General features: G+C 33.8%; 1 protein-coding gene across 4 annotated transcripts in view; it reads right to left on the bottom strand.

Moving 5' to 3' along the window:
- The window catches only part of CEP192 (centrosomal protein 192), a 132,984-nt gene that overhangs the window by 1,594 nt on the left and 109,655 nt on the right, over positions 1-21,735 (bottom strand). For all 4 annotated transcript variants that reach the window (XM_027852362.1, XM_027852364.1, XM_027852363.1 and 1 more), the window contains 6 exons: positions 20,911-20,990; positions 20,344-20,439; positions 16,668-16,787; positions 15,785-15,900; positions 13,848-13,974; positions 13,201-13,259 (listed from right to left, as the gene is read on the bottom strand). In XM_027852362.1, the coding sequence (XP_027708163.1) occupies positions 13,201-13,259; positions 13,848-13,974; positions 15,785-15,900; positions 16,668-16,787; positions 20,344-20,439; positions 20,911-20,990 (598 nt within the window). The remainder of the gene's footprint in view (positions 1-13,200; positions 13,260-13,847; positions 13,975-15,784; positions 15,901-16,667; positions 16,788-20,343; positions 20,440-20,910; positions 20,991-21,735) is intronic.

The following is a 21,735-nucleotide window of genomic DNA, read 5'->3' as shown; positions in this document are numbered from 1 at the left end:
CCCCCCCCCCTTTAATCCTATCCAATCTGTTGCCAAATCCTGTCAATTTTACCTTTGTAACATCTCTCATGTACACCCTCCTCTCTCCTCTGCCACTGGCAACACCTTAGTGTGCTGGACTTCTTCACCTCAGGCCTGAACTAGTGACAAAGCCTCCTGACTTCCTTCAAGTTCCAGCTAAAATCTCACTTTCTATAGGAAGTGTTTTCTGGTTTTCCTTAATGCTAATACCTTCCTTCTGTTGATTATCTCCACTTTATCTTGTTTGTACATGGTGTTTGCATGTTGCCTCCCCCACTAGACTGTGAGTTCCTTGAGAGCAAGGACTATTTTTTGCCTTTCTTTGTAATTCCAGAGCTTAGCACACTGCCTAGCACACAGCAGTAGCTTAATAAATATCTAAAAATAAATAAATACAATATCAAAGTTGATTTTGCCACTTTTCTATATGAGTTCAGTATTTCACTACCCGTAAGAATCTGGTCTAATTTGAAGACTTGGGGATTAGATTTGTGTACTCGAGAGCATTTATTAAATGTTAAAAATAATGAAGCTCTTCTTAACACTGATTCCTAGGTTATTCAACTACAAATACTTTTCTATCCATTAAGTATTCAAACTACTATCCAAGTCAGTTCTTGCTCTTTCCTAGACGACACATTCCCCCCAGAACCACAACGTTAGTACCCATCAAAGATAAATGTACTCTAAGTTTTTTTTGAAGCCTAAAAAAATCCCTGCCATTCCAAATACAACTGAATAAACAAATAAAAACTGAAGTAACACTATTTAATAAGCTGTAGGTTTAGAATTTTGAAAAAAACACTTTTAAGAATGTATTCTAGAAAGAAACTATAAAGCGTAATATTAATACAAAGCCTTCACATACAAATTTTCTATCAACGTAACAAACAACTTAAAAGTATTATATTGTCCCAATAACACAAATTAAATTTAACCACATACTCACATAGACCAGAGAAAAGGGGGGGGGGGGGGAGAAAGTGTACTGAACTCCAATGGAAGAGATATAGTTTAAAACCTCTTAACCACTAATGACTAATTTCACAGCAAATAGGAGAGTAGGAAATGCATGAAAAGACCTAAAAAGCAACTGTTCTTAGACGTGTGCTCCAAACAAGGGCTTTCCAGTCTTCTCTCACTACATGTAGCCAGCCCATTTACATTCAAAAAGTTTCTAAAAACCTACAAATCACAAAATGCATTACTTTTCACTCTTCTAAAAAAATTGTTTCATTAAAAAAAAAAGCTTGCATATCTCAAGTTGCAACCATTACCACAAAACAACAGTAATGAATAGGAAACATTTAAAGCCTGAGAATTAGTCACAACTATCACAAAGAACAAACATTTCATCTGATGATTATTTTTATTCTTTGCCCTGCAAATGCTTGTGATTAAGATCTGTACTTACAACAAAAAAACTGAAAATAGGACATCCGATTAAACACCTTTGCAAAAAATATACATTTTATATAAATAAATTTCAAATCACAACATGTCTTAATTTTTCAGTCACTCCCCCTTCTAAGGCTTCATTAAGATTCTTTGTCCATTTGCTCTCATTTCCTTTTCCTTTTATATATAGTTGAAGTAATTACTTATTCTACTATTCTGGTTTGGTTTTTATTACTTTGCATTATTTCATAAAGGCCTTTCTACATATCTTTATAGCTTATAATATTGGCTTTCTTAATTTAAGTATTATACTATTTCACAACATTAACATACCAAAAATTCACCATTCCCTTATTATTGAACATGTTCAATAAGCAGCAGGGATGCTGCTACAAAAATCTCTGGAAAGATTTAAAAAAAAAAACAAATCCAACTACTCACTATATAATCTCAACAATGTAGTCATTAGCCAAAAGATTATTTTTTGGAACTTTACTCCAAGACCGCTTTCAGAAAAGACGCTATAAGTTTGGAATAAAGGTGTAAATGTAATGGTACAATCCCAATTGTTTCTCTTTCTCTGGCCATTTTCATAAGTATGAAGTGGTAGCTCTGAATTATTTGAAATTACATTTCTGATTAGTAGTGAAGTTTAGTATTTCATGTAAGTTACCATTTGTGCTTCCTCTTTTGAAAACTATCTGTTCATATTTTTGATCATTTAACCACTGTGGACTGGGAATTATCTCTGCCCATTTTAATGACTCTTTATATTTAAGATATTAAGTTTTTAAACTACCACTTGTCAATTGTTTGCTCCAATCTGCTTTTTTAAATTATTTTTGCTTATATTAAGTTTCTGTAATCTACCTTGTCCTTAACGATAATCTGTTATGTTTATTTAAAAGGAAAAAAGTCATGTCCCCTTCATAACTGAAATGAGCAAACTATCCTATTTTTTGGTAGTTAAAATATTTTTATGTCTATTATCCAGAGACATATGGTGAGATGTTATAGGCAATGTTCTCAAACATGTTTGTTAACTAATAAATCTTCACTAGTTTCTATTTTCTATAGTTTTATTGGACAATCTTTTGTTAACATATATGGTATCTTTATTGTCTAGTACTTGGTACTAGCTATTTGTATCTAAGGAGAGAAATAAAAAGGGGAGAGTGGCTATAACAGAAGGATAACAATTTCAGAATGTCATAAGGGTTTTAAAACTTTTTTTTATTATAAACTTAAACAGCAACAAACAGGAACATTTCAATATAAAAAAAGAGTATTTGACACTGTGAATAACAATTGTGGTATTTTTAAAAATGCATATATTAAACTTAACAAGATAGGAACAAAATTGCACTCCGTGGTATTGTTTCTTCTCTTCTCATCTGAGTATTTTAAAATGTTCTACTGATGCTCTTTTCTTTCTTTTTTGCATCACTATCACTCCCCACTAACTCTGTCCCAACTCCCAATGGAAGCTCTATCTTGTGAATCACAGAATTTAGAATGGAATGGACCTTAAAGTTCATATAGTTCAACTCTTTCATTTTACATAAGAGAAAACAGACCCAGGATGGTTAAGTGACTTGCCTAACATCAGTCACTTAACTAGTAAGTGGCAGATCCCAGATTTGAATGTAGGTCCTCTGACTAAATGGAGTGTTCCTTCCCCTAAATAACAACAGGATAAGCGATGAGTTAAATTTTTAAAAAAGGAAAAAACTTAGAACAAGAAGAATGAAATTAAAACAGAAAAAAAATCCAAATTAACTTGCTACAAATGTTTCATCTTCCTTAGTTTTCTTTATAAATGATATGGCACTCAGGAATACTAAAACGTTCTTTTGGCAACTATATGTCTTATACATGTTCCCATGCCTCTAAAGTGTAGTTCTCATAAAAGTAGGATTTTATGAGCTCCCTATTATGTATCATGTAAAAGTTCAAACTTCTTTGCTTGGCATTTAAGACATTACAAAATCTGGCACTACTCTACCCAGTCTTTTTGCAAATTACTCTCCCCTCCATGTACATATGATCTTGAAACCTGGTAAATATCCCCCGCTGCACTCCTGATAAATTTTTCTTCAACTGTCTTTTACATGACTGTGGTTGTATTATGATCTAACTACGGCACATATGATTGAAAATGTTGCCTATTACCCAGTGGTTCAATACATCTGAATCTTGATATTTGTAATTGATGGCAGAAACTGCAAATGCAAACATTTGATCAAATAGGGTAACTATATTTTTTAAATGTTCATCCCAAATAAAATGTTTCACATGTTTAAACCATTGCAATTTCTTCCAAATATTTAAAAAGATCCAGAAACCCTCCTAATATCAATGCTTCTTTGTACAGAATATTTTAAGTCACTTCAGTTAATATCAATTTCTTCTCTAACCAAATAACAACAGAGAAACTGGCAATAAAGCCATCGACTTTTCCATCTGTGATTACAAAAAACTAAAACTGACCAAGAATTTATGCAGGTGTTTGGTCAAGCTTTTCATAAAATAACAGAGTTTGGTTATACAGATCATAAAGTTAGATTTCTGTGTTTTTGCACATGAGCTTTGCCTACTCAAATTTAAGCTAAACAAAATCAACACAATTAAAACCGACAGACACTAGATGTGTGATTTTTTTTGGGGGGGGAGGGGGGATATGGAACGAGTTACTTTAACCATCCAGGCTGCCACCTTCTCGACAGAGAGGGTGACTTGCCTAGAGTGTCAGAGGCAGAACTTGAACCCAAGCCTTTCTGATTCCAAGGCCATTGTTAATATGCTACGCTATCTCTGAATGATGCTTTTGCTAAATGTGACTGTAGACACTTGCAATCATTACTACATATTTATGCTACTGCTGTATATACTGCTTGAGAGAGGAGTACTTTTTGGAGCCCTTCGTGCTCAGAATCACTATCAGTGATAGATATTTAAGTTTATCATCACCGTATAAAATAAAATAAATGAATATTCAACTACAAAAAAAAATCCTCAAAGTATACAAGAATAATAAGGTAGTAATTATCAAAACTAATCTGGTACTGGCTAAGAAACAGAAAGGTGGATCAGTGGAACAGAGTAGACATACAATACATAATAGTAAATGATCACAGTAGCCTTGTGTTTGACAAAAGGAAGAATAAAAACTGGAAATCAGTTGGACAGAAATTGAGTATGTATCATTATGTTGGGCCATTTACCAAGACAAGGTCAAAATGAATACATGACCAAGACAGAAAGGGAGATATAAGAAAACTAGAAGAACCTGGAACACATTACCTATCAGACTTATGGGTAGGATAAGAATTTATGAATAAACAAGAGATAAAGAGCACTGCAAGATATAAAATGGATAATTTTGATTACATTAAATTAAAAATTTTTTGTCCAAATAAAAACAATGTAGCCAAGATTAGATGGGAAACAAAAATTGGGGGAAAAATCTTAGACAATTTCTTAAAGGTCTCATCTCAAATATATAGAGAACTTTGTCAAATTTATGAGAATATGAGTCATTCTCCAATTGATAAATGGTCAAAGGATATGAACAAGCACCTTTTCAATGAAGAAACCAAAACTATATACAGTCATATGAAGAAATGCTCTAAATCACTATTGATTAGAGAAATGAAAATTAAAACAACTTTGAGGTATCTCACACCTATCAGATTGGCAAAAATGATAGAAGGGAAAAATTAGGACATTCATGTACAGTTGGTGGAACTGTGAGCTGATTGAACTATTTTGAAGAGCAATCTGGAATTATGCCCATAGAGTTATAAAACTGTATATCCTTTGATCTAACAATATCACTATTACATCTGTTTCTCAAGGTGATCAAGGACAAAGGAAAAGAACCTACATGTTCTAAAATATTTATGGCAGCTCTCTTTGTGGTGGCAAAGAACTGGAAATTGAGGGGATGTCCACCAACTGGGGAATGGCTAAACAAGTTGTGGTATATGATTGTGATGGAATACTACTGTGCTGTAAGAAATGACAAGCTGGTTGATTTTTAGAAAAATATGGAAAGACTTGCATGAAACAGTGAAAAGTGAAGTGAACAGAACACCAAGAGAATATCACATACAATAACAGCAATACTGTTAGAAGAATAATTGCACAACCAAGTTATCCTGAGTACTACAAATACTTAAATAAACTAGAAAAGACTTATGAAGGAAGATGCTACACACCTCCACAGAAAGAACTGATAAATAAAAGCATGCATAGTATGGTTTTATATATATTTATAAATCTACATCAAATGATGGCCTTCTCTACTGCAGGGTGGGGAGGTAGGAGGGAGACAGTTTGGTACTTAAAATGTAACTGTCCCCTCCCCCCAAAAAAGAGAGAAAAAAACCCCACAAGAATAATATAATAATAATATCATGTAGCAATTACAGTGTTACAAAACAAAGATTTTGCTTCATTTTTGGCTTTATTTGCACATTAATTTCTTTTAGATGCATTTAATTATTTATACTTTTCATTATTATTCAATTAACCAGCATTTATTTTCTTTCCCTCCTACTCAAGTTGAGATAAAAAAACCCCTCTAATAAATACGCATACAGTCAAGCCAAACAAATTCCCACATCACTGATGTCCAAAAATATATGCTCTGCTTCTGTCCAGAGATGGGGTAGCACAAAGCCCTCTGGAATCATGGATGGTCATTATATTGTTCAGAAATATTAAGCCTATCAAAGATGTTAGTCTTTAAATTGTTATTGTATAAATTGTATCCCTGGTTCTGCTCACTTTATTCTGTATCAGTTTATTCCAGCTTTTCCCAGGTTTCTCTGAATCTATCTCTTGTCCTTTCTTATTACCTATCTCTTTACTTAAAAAAGATTTTTTAAAATTATTTTTTCAATCAGCAAAAATACAGCTTCTCTCCCTCCTTCCAACCTCCATTGAGAATGAAAGAAAAAACCTGTTACAAATACATATAGTTAGGCAAAACTAAATTCCGTATTGGCCATGTCCAAACAGGAACGTGTGTGTGCACTCTCTTTCACCTATTATGAGGTGGGTAGCATGTTTCATCATTAGTTCTCTGGAACTATGTTGGTTATTACATTGATCCTAAGCCTTTCAAAGTTGTTTGCTTTCACATATTGCTGTCATTGTATAAATTGTTCTCCTTATTCTATTTACCTCTTTTCATATGAGCCTTCCTAGATTTCCCTGAAACTATCTACTTCATCACTCTTACAAAATAGTGTTCCATCATATTTACATATCATAAGTTGTTCAGCCTTTCCCCAATCAAGGGTACCCTCTTAGAGTCCCATTCTTTACCACCTCAAAAGAAGCTTTAAGTATTTTTGTTCATTTATCAGAATGTGTTTTGCTTAAGATTTATCCTTTCCTTAGTGTGTCCTCCTTCTAATTCCCCCTTTCCCTCCTATTTCCCTACAGAGTAAAGTGTATTTCTGTACCCAACCTGTGTGTAAGTATTCATTCCTACTTTGACCGTTCAGATAAAAATGATGTTCAAGTATCAGCTTCTCTCCCTCTCCTTTTAAGTATAGACTGTATAGATCACGAATGCCTAGAAGTCCCCTATTTCATTAAAAATCAATTTTCCCCCCTGTAGGATTATACTCAGTTTCGGTGGGTGAGTTATTCTTGGCCATAAGTCTATGTCCTTTACCCTTTGGAATATTATATTCTAAGCTCTCTAAACTCCTTTACAGTGTTGGTTGTTAAATCATGTGTGAGATTCTGATTGTAATTCCTCAGTACTTAAATTCTTTCTAGCTGCCTGCAATAATTTTTTCTTTGATCTGGAATCTCTGGATTCTGGCTATAATGTTCTATGAGTTTTCATTTTGCATTTTCTTTTAAGAAATGACCACAGGGCTCTATTTTTATTTAGCCTTCTGATTCTAAGAGATGTGAAGTTATGTTATGTTTTTGTTGGGTTTTTTTTTAAGTTAAGGAAATATAAAGTCTAGGCTCCCTTTTGTTTGGTTCACTATGTTCAGGTAGTCTAAAGATTCTTAAATTTTTTTGTCCATAATCTTTTTTTCCAGATTAGTTGTTTTTGCTGTGAGATAACTTGCATTTACTTTTCCCCCAGTCTTTTGACTCTGTTTTAGTATTTTTTGATGTTTCATGGTTTTTTATTTTCCATTCTAACTTTCAGGGAGTTTGTTGTTTGACCATGTTTTGGTATCTTTTGTGCCAAGCTGTTAATTCCCTGTCCAGTTCTTTCTTCCAATATTCTCATCTTTTTTCCCCAAATGTTTTTCTTCTAGTACTTCCATTTAATTTACAAAAAAAAGTTTTAAACTCTTGCTTCATCTCTCCCAGCAATTCTAGTTGGATTTTTGTTTGTTTGTTTTTTTGAGACTTTGCTTGTAGATGTTTGAGATATTCTTTTCTTCTGGGTTTGTGCTTTGTATCCCTGTCAATATAATCAGCTTTCTTATAATGAGATTTTGTTTTGTTTTGCACATTCATCCAGTCCTCTTCCCAGTTTCCAATTTGATATTAGGGCTGGGCTCTGTGAACTTTTAAAAGTCTGGGCTTGGTCCTGTTGTTTAGGTTACTGACTATTTACTTCGTTCCAGTATCTTAGGAATAACTCAGGCTGGGGACTTGCAACCAACAGTGCTCTAAAACTCATCTGTTTAAATTATCTGCTGTTCTCCTCTCCTCCCCATCTGAGCTCTGCAAGTTCCTGACCTAGGTTTAGGTGTGAGCCACCACATAATAAACAAAGTACTGCTGGTTCAGAGTGGTAGAATTGGAAACATCCTTTTGCTCTGGGATTCCTATACTGGTTATTAATCTGTAGGATTCAGACTAGGCTAGAAGTTGGAGTTGAGACACAGCTGTTTTCCTGAGGTCCAAGCCACACTGCTGTTTGTTGTTTCTGAACTTGCTTCTCTCCTTCAGTACAGAACTTTGGGCCTATGACCCCTCCTCGCCCTGAAATGCCACCCCGGGGTGCAAATCGCTCTCAGTTCACCGTGGATCACCCAGCACTGGATTGTGAGTAACAAAGGTGCAGGTTGGAACCTGTTCCTACACCTTACATCAACAAGGTCACAATGTTCTGGAATCTCCCACAGCTGTGGTACACAGTCTCTTCCTGGATGCTCAAGTGCTCTGAGCAGGACAATCCTGGTCCAATCCTATTCCCAGTGTCAGCAGACTTCTCTGTCTCTCTATACCAACCCGTACTGGAAAAATCAAGTCTAGTGCGTTTTCTAGATATGTCTGAAGGAATTTCTTAGGGGGAGAAGCTCACTGTAATTTTTCTTGCTACTCTACCATCTTGGCTCTGTTGCCATTAAAATACACACACACAGAGACATGCATGTATGTACACTCACTCATATTAAAATAAACTCTAGCCAATTAATGGAGGGAAAGAGAAATGAATAATTTGATATCCCTTGACTTTGAAAGTTGTTTTTATGTTTCCATTTGAATGTGAGTATAAAAAATTTTTAAATGCTTAAAACTTATATCAGACTTGCACAACTTGGCAGTAGAGAGGAACCAAAATTAAAATAGGCTAAACTTCTTTGAGCCACACACAAGTTTTTAGCGGCTCACTTTCAAAGTATAGGTATAATTAATGTTTAAACTATTTTGCAAATGAACCATTTTAAAAAGGGAAATTTCAATTAATGTCAATTAATTACACTTATTACTTAAGATTTTTATCATGAAATCACAAAAATGTTTTTAAAAATTACTTTGCTAAGCGATACAAGTTATATTTTTCAAATTTTCTTACTGTTTAAATTTAGTTAGTAGGACGTATTACACTTCTTGTCAGTCATAAGTTTATTAACATACTCTGGAATCATGTTGGAAATGGATTTCTTTAGAAATCTGAAAACTAACCTTAGTAGCCACCTCATTTTCTGAGTTTACTGTTCTGAAAAACTGTTGTTCCCCACTGAGATTTTTCAACCATTTGGATGCTTTAATTTGTTTTTCATTGGTGTCCAATATGCCTAAGTCAGGATATTTTGATTCAAAATTATGAAGATTATATTCCTTCGGAATGGCTATTACTTCTCGGTAAACAAGGCACAATATTTTGTCTCTCATGTAAGTAAACAAATATCTATTTGTCCACTCCGGATTAAACACTCTATGTTCTGATTCAATCTTCTGGTTTTTTTTTTTAATCACTCCTTTCACAAAGTCACCCCAAAAACTTTAATGTTAGAACCAAAATATCTCCACAGCAACTGCCTACATACAAAGAAATACTGAACTGAGTGTCTGACCTTGGAGAGAGCACCAGACATTCATGTAACTTGGAGGGCAGCTGCGCAATTAGGGAGGGCTCGAAGAAGCCCTCATGTTGTTGCTGCTGATCTCATAGTGGGTGTCAGCTGTGCTGGCATGTGACTGCACTCACTTTGTCCCTGTTCAACACCAGTAGGGACTGAAAACATATGCCTCTTACTCCTCTCAGACTAGAAACAGACTGAAGATAATTGGCTGCCACGAGTCATGTGACAAATAGGACAGTGTGTACAGTGCCAACCCACTCACCAAGTAACAAGGCAGGTGCAACAGTGACTAGTGGAAGGTGGGTTAAGCGGGACATGGACAAAGCACTCATTACATCTTTACTTTCTTTTACATCCTTTACATTTTTCGCAGGCCACCTGAAATCTTGTATGTTGGGGAGGCCTGACATATGTATTAAAGAGATGCCTGCCAGTTTAGCATGTGGTAATACATATAAAGAATTAACAAGTCAAGGGATGCCCATCAATAGGGGAATGGCTGAACAAGCAGTGGCATATGAATGTAATGGAATACTACTGTGCAGTAAGAAATGATGAGCAGACAGATTTCAGAAAGACTTATATAAAGTGATGCAAAGTGAAATGATCAAAACTAGGAGAACATTAGACACAATAAGAGCAACATTGTGTAATGATCAACTATGAATGACTTAGCTCTCCTCAGCAATACAATAATCCAATACAATTACAAATGACTCATGATGGAAAATGTTATCCACATCTAGTGAAAGAACTGATGGATTCTGAATGCAGACTGAGGCATACTATTTTCATTTTATTTTTTCAGTTTTTTTTCTTTTTGGTTTGTTTCTTCTTTCACAACATGACTAATATGGAAATGTTTTATATGATTACACATATATAACCTATATCAAATTTCTTAATGTTTTAGGAAGAGGAAAGGGAGGGAAAAAGGGAGAAAAATGTGGAACTCAAAATTTTGTAAAAATAAACGTTAAAAATTATCTTTACATATAATTAGAAAAAATAAAATACTATTAAATAAAGAAGAAAATAACTAACAAGTCTTATCTGATAATTTTGAAAAATATTAACTTGAAATTTTTTAAAGTATTTCCTAGGGCCATCCATATTATAATATGGAAAATCAAAAGCTAAACAATATCAAAAAAATTAATAGCATGATAGTTGTCTTTCCAGAACACCAAGAGTATTTCAGACAGATGAGATGGTAGTACAACTCAAAATATACAAAACTAATGTTTAAGCACTGTGTAATCACCAAGGACACTGATGATGAAAGTAGGACAGATACTTAATACTTTTCCTCAATAATGGCAAAAGATTCATCTACAAATGGCTCATGTGACTCCCCTCCGTCACACTTATAAAAAAGCTGATTGCACACCGGTAGGGATAGTGATGAGATCATCTATGATGGAGTGAATGGGAATACTTTATTTTCACTTTTCCAACTTGATTAATGTGGAAGTTTAACTGTGTGTAATCTTTTAAAATTTCATATAACTTAATACAATAATAAAAATCTCTTGATTCTGAATAATCAAATTTCAAATTAGTTGTAATGATCTCTCTGTTTAAAAGAGACAAAGTTCAAGCTAAGTTCTCAACTGTGTTTAGTTTCTACTTAAACATCTGTGATAGGGGATGCATTTGATCTAAGTTATCTAATTCATCAATGTAATCATGCATTTTAGTATTTATAGAAATATTTCATATGTATATAACATATGTCCATATACTCAGTTAACTTGAAGGGAGCCATCATGTGTTTAAAAACATTTGTAGAGTTAAAAGGGTTTTGTACATCTCTCCCTAATGAATGAATTCTGCAATTTAGTCAGTTTTTACTCTATGTACAAAAGTCTGCATTACTTTCCTACAATTACACTGTATTTATCTACAATATAAAGCTTCTGTGACTTTCTGTTAAGTGCTGTAAGGCGCCAACTAACTCTTGTGGATATATGCCACCATATTTTATGGAACCTTTACACTTGCTTGGGAGGAAAAGGGTCCCAAGTATCTACCAGCAGTACCTACTATCTAAGTAATCACTATAAAAGAAGTTGTAGTAGCCATTATGAGTCAGCCATGAGGTTCTAATTTAATAGAGGGCAACCTAGACAGTTGCCAGTTTCGTAAATAAAACGGATCAACATATAGTACTTCCTGCTACAGGAGTGATATGCTTATAGCCAAATGGTCTGACTAGAGTTCTAAAGGAAAGTTATGCACTTTTTTATACTGCGAAAAATGAAACTTAATCCTATAAGTGTTTAATTTATAATACTACAACAATGACCCAATTCTGACCTTTGGTACTTCATTTTAAGTGACTAAACAAGGAATAGGCAAACTATGGCCAAATCTGGTGAGCTATTTATTTTTGGTCAGCCCTGAGCTTTCAAATAAAGTTTTGCTGTATTTAAAAACATAAAAACTATTCTTAGTGACCAGATTCAGCCTTCTACTATAGTTTACCCACTCCTGGGTTAAATAAATGCAGTTAACTTAATATCCATGGAAAGAAAAGGGGAATCACTTGAGTACCATCACATGTATGCCAAACAAGATGAAAAAAGATTAAACATCTAGCTAAGAAAACTATACAATATTGACTGGAGAATATAAAAATCAAATGGTAAAACAATTAGCAGAAAACTTTTCAATAAAATTCTGGGGAGGGACTTCTTTTTAATCACAATTAAAATCTTTTATACTCCAAAATACTTTATTATATTGCTCAAGTTGAAAAACTCAAAAGGTAAGAATAGAATCTAATGTAAATTTCAGCATGCCATATTTCCAAGAAAGCCGAAGCAAATAAATAAAAATATGTAAATGAACAATATCATTCTCTAATCCTTTTGGGAAAATCAAAGTATACATTCTACAATATTTTTAGATATCTAAAAAATACCAGGCCCTGCTGTATCTACAACCATGATGTTCTGTCTCTCTGATTAATAGACAACGTGATTATAAGGAGAAGAGACAGACAGCATGTGAGAGTAGCGAAGGCAAAGTGTGGTGCAGAGTGCTGGACTGATCATAGACGTATCCTCTCCAAGCTAAATATTAGCATTCAACAAAGGCAGTGGCCCCAAGGCAAAATGACTACCAGAAGAATTAACTTCAACAGATTAGAGCACTTCTCAAATACTCAGTGCTGATGGAGTCGCATTGATTAGTGATAAGGACATGATCCTAGAAAGATAGGCTAAACATTTCCATAGTGTTCTCAGCAGACCATCATCAATCAATGCTGAAGCCACTGACCTTTCACCTCATATTGGCATAATGAGATAACAGTTTGTACACCACACCTAGTAGATTCTGAGATTGAAAAAATAAGGTGATAGTGACAGACAAAACTACAAAGCCTTAGAGTAGTATCTAGAACTACTAGAATCTTATAAATATTCATATAAAAAAGCACTGAATTAAACAAAATTTTTGTTTATATTTAACTCACCTCAAAGAATATTTTGAATGCTTGACGTAGAAAGGCTCTCTGGGACTTAAAAACTTCAGCTGGAATTTAATATTAATAAACACTTTAAAAAACAGCATGCAAACTACTTAATAGATACCTTACCGTATTTTAAATAAATCATGCATTTCATGAATGAAAATTTTATTTCAGTAAGATTTAGATACAACCATATAAAATAAAAGCTTTGTCAGGCAGAACTAGCACTGAAGACCAGTTGTTCTGGTTTGTTTGTTTTTTTTAAATCCTATGGACCAGAGTTATACATGAATTTACTCTAATTTAGATATCAATTATGTTACTCAGAAAAATGTAGTAACTGACAATAAAACTAAGTACAGGAAAAAACATAAAAATAAAAGAAATAAAACAAAACCCAATACATATATTCAGTCACTTTCAGTTTTCAAGTAAAATACCAGAGTCTTCCTGTGGATATTTAAAATTTCTTCGAGTGAAGAAACATCTTAAACATACCATTTTCTGGCTTTAAGTTTAAAGCTTAGAAACTTAAATATCTATCTTTCATTTATCTATATAGCTTTATAGGCATACAAAATAATAAAAATAATGAAACACTCTTTCATATACTTAGCTTCCCAAAATTCTCAAGTAGATGTCAAACTTACCAAGTGAGTAGAGAAAGAATTATTCCGTAAATTGACTTTTATAGTTCTTGTTTCTCCGACTCTAGCTGGAAGAAATACGTATACATCTTGTGGGGCATTAACACCTCGCTGAGCCAAATCAACTTGCCTGGGTTAGAAAATGGGGACTAAGTTACCTATTTAAAATTAATAGGAATTTAAATCCAAATTATATCTTTAAAAGTTAATTTTAATTATTTCCTTTATAAGAAGTTAAAAATGGCTTGGAGCAGGTGTGTTAAACTTTAGCAAATGACACCTATATTGAAACAAGTGCTAATAAGATTCACTTTCTCTATCACGTACGTCCTTTCAAACAATTCTTGTATGATTTCTAAGGTTGTCCCTTCCACAAGAGTGCCTCTGAGATTATCTTCAATTTATCCTACATATATCATATTTGAATTTGTTTGTATGTTGTCCTTCCCATTAGACTGTTCCTTGAGAACAGAAACTGTTTTTTGCCACAGTGCCTGGCACATAGTAGGTGCTTATTAACTGATTAAGAAGAGGTCTATGGGCTTCACAAGGCTGTCAAACACAAAAAGCATTAAAAATCTTTGGAATAGAGGATAGTAGAGCTCAAATGGATCAATCTTAACACTGACATTAGTAAAGGAGGAAAGCAGATTCAATGAAAAAATAATGGTGGGAAACTGGAGGTCAAAATGTGGGTGAAAACTATGGTTAAGGACATAAGAACATGGGGAAATATGGAATGATAAAAAATTAAAATTGGACAGTTTGGTTTTCTTTTTATGTTCATTTGCATGACTATAGTGGCTATATATACGGCTTTTTCTGGTTCTGTTTACTTCACACTGTATCGGCTTAGTTAATCTTCCTGTGTTCCTCTTAATCACATGTACATTATTTCTTACTGTTTAAGGTTTATGAGCTCTTTTTATCATGTTTTGGTGACTGGTTTACTTCAATTAAACATGCCTAAGAAATAATACATAACAGCTGAAGTCATTATTTACCTATTTTCCATTTTTCAGAGTTGACAGCTTAACTCAAGCTACTGTAATTGTGTATTGTGCCTTGTCATCTTTATTTTTTCACCTCATGTGGTATGGATTTTGACCTCTGCTTTAATGATAATCCAACTGCATGGTGATAGGCAAGTGTAAAATGACCACTTCTTTAGTAGCCAGTATTTCACTTACTATGACTTTGTTTGATTATCACCATATCTATTGCTTTCCTACTTGTTTCTTCAAAGAAATTAATGATATACATGCATAATGTTTCTGAACAGTCAATAAGTCCTTGGTCTGTCATTTCTTAATCCTGAACTGTTTTTTCCAAAACATTTAATGCCATCCTCCTATGTTCATATTTGTATTAAAATTACTGAGTATCATTGTCTATGTTGACAAAATCTTCCAAATAATTCAAGTTCTTCATAGGATTTCTCTACTTCTTTATCCTTTGCTCCAAAGAATGGCACAGAGTCGCAACTGTTTTCAAGGCTGTTTGCTTATACTCATAACAAAAAAGAAATGAACAGTTTTATACTAAATTCAACAAGTCAATAAATCAACCATTCCTTAGTAACAAATCATATGATCTTAATTCCCTCCATGCACTAATGTACCATACTTTATCTTTCTACTAAGTGTCAAAGTTACTACAAGGGAGTGAGTTAGACATCAGGCCTGGGACCATGTCTCATACTTCTTTGCACCCCACAGTGCTAAACATAGTACACCTTTCTCTAGTAAGTCATTCTAAGAGACAGATGATAATAAAGAACATTTTTGCCATTGGTTAATAGTGCTCTTAACATTATACCTAAGGTGCACTGACATGAACCTGCTTTAAAAAAATGCCATCATTAAAATTGTGCATATTACATTGTTGCTTTCTATGCACATATGTTTTTGGGAATTTATAAGCATGTCACAAATACATACCGAGACATAGGGACAGAAACCTCAGAGCCAGTTCGCCTTCTGGACCTAGCTAGATTATCTGTTTTTACAAGAGCATCTGTGGGAATTCTTTCAGATCCATTTTCTGAACTAATACTCTGTTAGAAAGAAAGATATAAAGAGAAAAAAAAATTCTTGGTAATGGAAGGACAATGAACCTGTTAGATAGCTATTTCTTAATACCACTTTAGTTTGTAAAGCATTTTCATACAGACTTTCTAATTTGATCTTACATCAACACCGAGATATATTAGGTAGTTATTATCCACATTTTACCAATGAAGAACCTGAGGCTCCAGTAGATTAAGTAACTCATCCAAAATCACACAAATTATTAGTGGCAGGGCCCACAAATAGAATCCAGGTTTCTAGATGTCCCACCTATTTTTCCTACTTCTACATCAAAGCTTTTAAAAAGAAGTAAAAGATGTATACTCTCTCCACCTCAAAGCCCTTTAAATGTGGTACTGATGGATTTATCACTTGACATGGGTTAATACCTTAAAATAATTAAGTCACTAATTATTCTCCAACTTTATTTATGAGTTTTATACATCTTAACAATACATCAAATCCATCTACTATATACATATGTATATACACACATGCACATATATGTATGACACATGCCAATTTCCATCAGCAGATATAGCTAATATGAACAACAGCTAAGAAAACTTGCCAAGAAGGAAAGCAATCCTTTCTCAACCCCTCACTGCCAAAAGGAACACAAGGATATTCATTACTAGCAACTAAAAGCATAATTTTCATTTTAAAAAGTTACTTTAATTATACGAATTAAGTTACAATATGAGGTATATAATAAGCATTTAATAATTTTTTTTCTTTCATTCATAATACTCACTAGTCCAGATAGCTGAAATCTCAGCGTATGTTTCATGTGAGGTGCTGCACTGGGATAACACTCAACATCCCAAAACTGAGCATAATTCCCTCTGTCTCTTGGTAAAAAAGTGATGGCAACCTATAAAACAAATATAAAAGCTTTTGTGACATTTTATCTGCTGTTATTACTAAAACAATGATAATTATCTTTCTGTTAGGTTACCAATAAGAAGCCTTCATATGAAGAAATGGAGCAATAAATGTTTAGAGTTGGTCAGAGTTGTCACTTCTCAGAGAAATAAAAGCTTGTTCAATTCTATTTCAAGTGGACCAATTCGATTCTGGGTCCAAAATACTTTATCTAAATCAACACCTCTAAAAGTACATTGTTGGGGGTGACGCTCAAATTACACTACAGCTGTTGTGTAGGAGAGCTAAATGAGGAAGCAGTCTGGAGAAGGTTCAGTACATTAAACCACAGAAAAATAATCAAGAGATGGGGACATATTCATTTTATTGTTCTCCTTATGCAACCCTCTACTGGCCAGAAGACAGAACCAAAATTTAGGATATACCTACCAGGTAGAAGACTTTAAGTATGTATATGGCATTAACTATCTTTGAAATCTCACAATATTTATAATGAATTTTGTTACTGATATGACTACTCTGTCAACAAAGGTGCTAACAGTTTTTAGAGCACCTTATCTGTTTATATTTTGAATATGTGATTCTTTTTTTTTTTTTTGGTGAGCAACTGGGGTTAAGTGACTTGTCCAGAGTCACACAGCTAGTGAGTGTTACATATATGAGGCGGGATTTCAACTCAGGTCCCCCTAACTCCAGGACCAATGCTCTATCTACTGTGCCACCTAGCTGCCCTTTCAATATATGATTCTTGCTAAATGACCAATCATAGTACTGTAGAAACTGAACTACATCCACATTGACATTTATCATACATTAAACCAGATCACGTAAACAAGTGGCAACTTAACAGAAAGGGAGTTCATAGGTTCTCCCTGAAAAGACAAATATCAGAGCTAGTACCATCTTTTTCATCATATACCCCAAAGTTACAAGAAACAATTGGTCAGAACATTTGGTCATTTCGCTTTACTGAACTGACTATGAGTATGAGCAAAAAAACTCATCCTGAAGGATACAGTAGCTAAGTTCTATAAAGACTAACAAAAAATCTTCCAAAATCAACATACACTTAAACATTCAGCAACAACAATGTGAAAGTGGGCATGGGGAAAAGGGCAATGTTGGAAAATAGTTTGGGATCAAGGAACTAAAGACATCAAAGACTTATACTGACAACTTGGAAAATTCCTAACTGTATATAATGAATTTTTTAAGAGTCATGAGGCATTGGAAAGTAATAAACAAGTAATACACAAAAAATAAGGCTACTTATATTTTAACAGAAAAGTTGTGACTAGATATAAACATAGTTACTTTAGAATCAGTCTCTATGCAGTCAAACCACTGGCTGGTTCAACTAAACGTCAAAGTAAACACTTTAAATAACACAAAAGAATAACAAGAAGACACTGAAAAGAATCATAGCAACTAAAACTTAAACTGGGGATCCAAAAATGGATTAAAAAAAAAAAGTAAAGTGACTTCATCACTACTTCCTGGAGAAGATGAACTGACATATAATAGTCACCATAAAGAGCCACAACAAAACCCAGAAGTCAGACTAACTAGCACACACAATCTCTAAGCTAATTAGAAAGATATGGCAGCCAGGTAGCAAAACAGAAGTTTAGAATACAAGCACATTTGTATAACACAACTGAGGGGGTGATGACATAAGGATATAGACTGTACCTCACAAAATAGTGAAAACAGTTGGTGAAAGATATAACCAAACTAGATTACCTAGAGAAATTTTGTAGATGAAATTGGTAAGAAAATAGATGGAAAGCAGCTAGATGGCACAGAGAATGAAGCAGTAGCCCTAGAGTCAGGAGGACCTGAGTTGAAATCTGGTCTCAGACATTTAATAGCTGTGTGACCCTGGGCAAGTCACTTAACCTTGATTGCCCCAAAAAACAAACAAACAAAAGAAAATAGATAGAAAACAGTACAGATGTCTTTTTTTATAATGATTTTGACAATAACTGTGGAGGTCCTGATATTTGGACTCTGAAACCTCTGCATCTAATGTACCATATGAATGGCACTGAAAATGATGAAAATAAGCAGGAACAAGTCAGACCTGATCAACAACATACTGAAGAAATCCATCTTCAAATTCATAAACTTTAAAGGCAATTAGGGAATAGTGTATTTAAGTTACGAGGGGACAGTTTTTAAAAACAGAAAAGTTTATTAGCTATGGAAAAGATTATTAGCTATAATTACTTTTAAAAGACAAGACATTAACTACTTGGGAGCATATACCTAATTTCTCATATTTGTAAAAATCTCCTTAGGGATAGTCTACACACACATTAAGGCATCCTTGATAAAAATATAAGACATATGGGTTTTTTACAGGCAGTTTCCAACAGTGGACCAGATTTCTGTGGTCACTCAACTACCTGAGAACTGTAACAAGTATAAATTCCCAGTGTATTTTTTAATTTTAAGAAAGCATCTGACTCAGTAAAGCAAATGGCTCTCTTTAAATAAGCTTCTGTCTCATATATCTATCACGGGATTATACAAAACTCCATTAAATACAGGACTAACATTTCGTACTACCGTTCTGCTAAGTTTTGCTTTCAAATGAGTTCTCAAACAAGTTTCAAACATGTTGGTCAGTATTATAGAAGAGGTCCAGCATAAGGTCCAACAAAAGGATTCCGTTCTGATAGGGTTTCAAAATGCTTCTAAACTCAAAGTGATGGCATACCATTCACAAGGTAACTTTGGCAAAATATGTAACAATGTGAAAAATGTTCATTTAACCATTCACGCTGAAAAACACAATTAAAACAAATATATTGTCCAGACTATGACAGCAACTAGACGAGCAAACTATTGAATTTGTCCATCAACATGTATATCTCAAACAAGTGCTACAGATGAAAAATAAGCTGGTTCTGGAACTAAGCAGTAGGAAGCTATCAGGCTAGACTGTATTTAGGGAATAACTCAGCACCTGCAATGACTCTAAACTGTTCACATCTACCAAAAACTATGTCTAACAGAAAATCTCTTGATAAATACTACACAGTTGTGAATCACTGAAGACCACAACCTTGAAAGACATCTTACAGAACAAATAGTTATCATGGATTCAGAGCAACGAGCATCCTCCAAGTTGAAGGGCATCATTAAGCCTGGAGTTCAAAATAAAAATGTGTCCTCTGTAAATAGAGATGATGAAACTGACCTGTCAGCAATACATACACTGTGAACTGTTTTCCAATACTTAGGCTCTTAAATGGTCCTCTATGTCACTAACTATTCTTTTGTTAAACATAAAACATAAGCTTCTCTAGGATTTAGGTTACCTTGCTTTTGTATTTCTAACACTAGCCCAGCAACTGAGACACAGTAGTTGCTTAATAAATATTTACTGACTGTTGATTAAGAGCTGGCCAGGGTTAGGTAGTATAACTTATGATTATGGTGAAAATATTCATTTGTATGAAGTTAACTGTCCCATATAGGGTCAAGTGTAACAAAGTTGACTTCTTTAACAGTGTGTTCAACAAAGTGATTGGCCTCACTTTTTGTTTTCCATGACCTTCTAATGTACCAGAAATGCGGGAACATCTGAAAGCTGTGTAAGTAGCTCTAAAGACATCTCCGCTCTCATCAACATCCTACAGAAAGGAAAAATAAAAATTATAAAAATTAAATAACGACAAATATGAATTCCACATTAAAAATAACACTTCACATCTGAGTAGCATTTTACTATTTTACAAAGTATGTTCAGTCATTTAATCTTCACAGCCATCACATGTGGCAGAAAAGGAAATCTTAGAAATAACAGAATAATTAACAATTAAAACAAAGCTTAGTAAGCAGTGAGACTGACTAGAATCAAAGCCTCTAAGCTCCTAGTCCAGTGCTCTTTTTACTGTACAGGATTTCCTTCTGCCAAAGTGCTAAATGAGGAAACAAGAAGGGGAATCCATTGACATCAAATGACAGAATAAATAAAGCTAGTATACTGAGGTTTGAGCATGTGCTAGGATCAATTTAAAATATAGCAACAAAAAAATGGAGCTAATAAATTTTCTGGCAAAGAAGAGGAAATAAATTACTTATTTTAGATTATTGTTACTGACCTTGACATAAGGTGGAGCAAAAGATGATAAATTCCACTTTACTTCTTCATCACCATGATTTTCAAGTTCTAGATAATTTTCTAGAAGGAAAACACAAATCCTTAAGTCAAACCCAACTCAAGCAAGTTACCCAGATAAGGTAAACAGGATTAAGAGATCTTAAGTCACATTTCATTTCTGACTTCCTCTCCAAGTTGTTAACAACCTTCACCCTGAGAACTCACATAGCATTCTTATTTTGTAGTTCTCTGATGTATTATTTATCAAAAAATATTGTGTTTAATAGATGTGATGACAGGTTACTTCCCAAAGAAACTATAAAACTCCTTAAATATAAAGACTGCTTCTCATCTAAACTTTTTATCTCTCCCTAGTGTCTATATCAAGGTCCCCTGCATATAGTAGGTACTTAATAAATATTGGCTATATTATATCCTACTTAATCCCAGAAAAGTCTTTTTTTTTTAAAGTAGCATTTATTACATATCTCTACTGAAGTTATATTTGCACATATACACAGATTTTCTTGCAGCATCCAACAAAAGTGTGGAGATATATAGTATCTCCTTTAAACATATATGGACATATACATTATTAATATAGTACTTAGAAAAGAAAATTGTAATTACAATAGTATTATCCAATTTGAGAAGGGCAAAGAGTAGTTAACCACAAGGTATTTTAAGGAAGCATCATTATACGAGAGATATATTACAAAAAGATTATTTATTTTCCAAGTCCAAATCAGGATGACTACTATTATCTGAAATTGACAGGAAGGAAGGAAGGGAGGGAGGGAGGGAGGAAGGGAGGAAGGGAGGAAGG

The sequence above is a fragment of the Vombatus ursinus genome, unplaced genomic scaffold, assembly GCF_900497805.2.
Source record: "Vombatus ursinus unplaced genomic scaffold, bare-nosed wombat genome assembly UNPS02009573.1, whole genome shotgun sequence".
Lineage (NCBI taxonomy): Eukaryota > Metazoa > Chordata > Mammalia > Diprotodontia > Vombatidae > Vombatus > Vombatus ursinus.
Note: the sequence above shows the minus strand (reverse complement) of the source record. Positions and strands in the feature narration are given on the sequence as shown.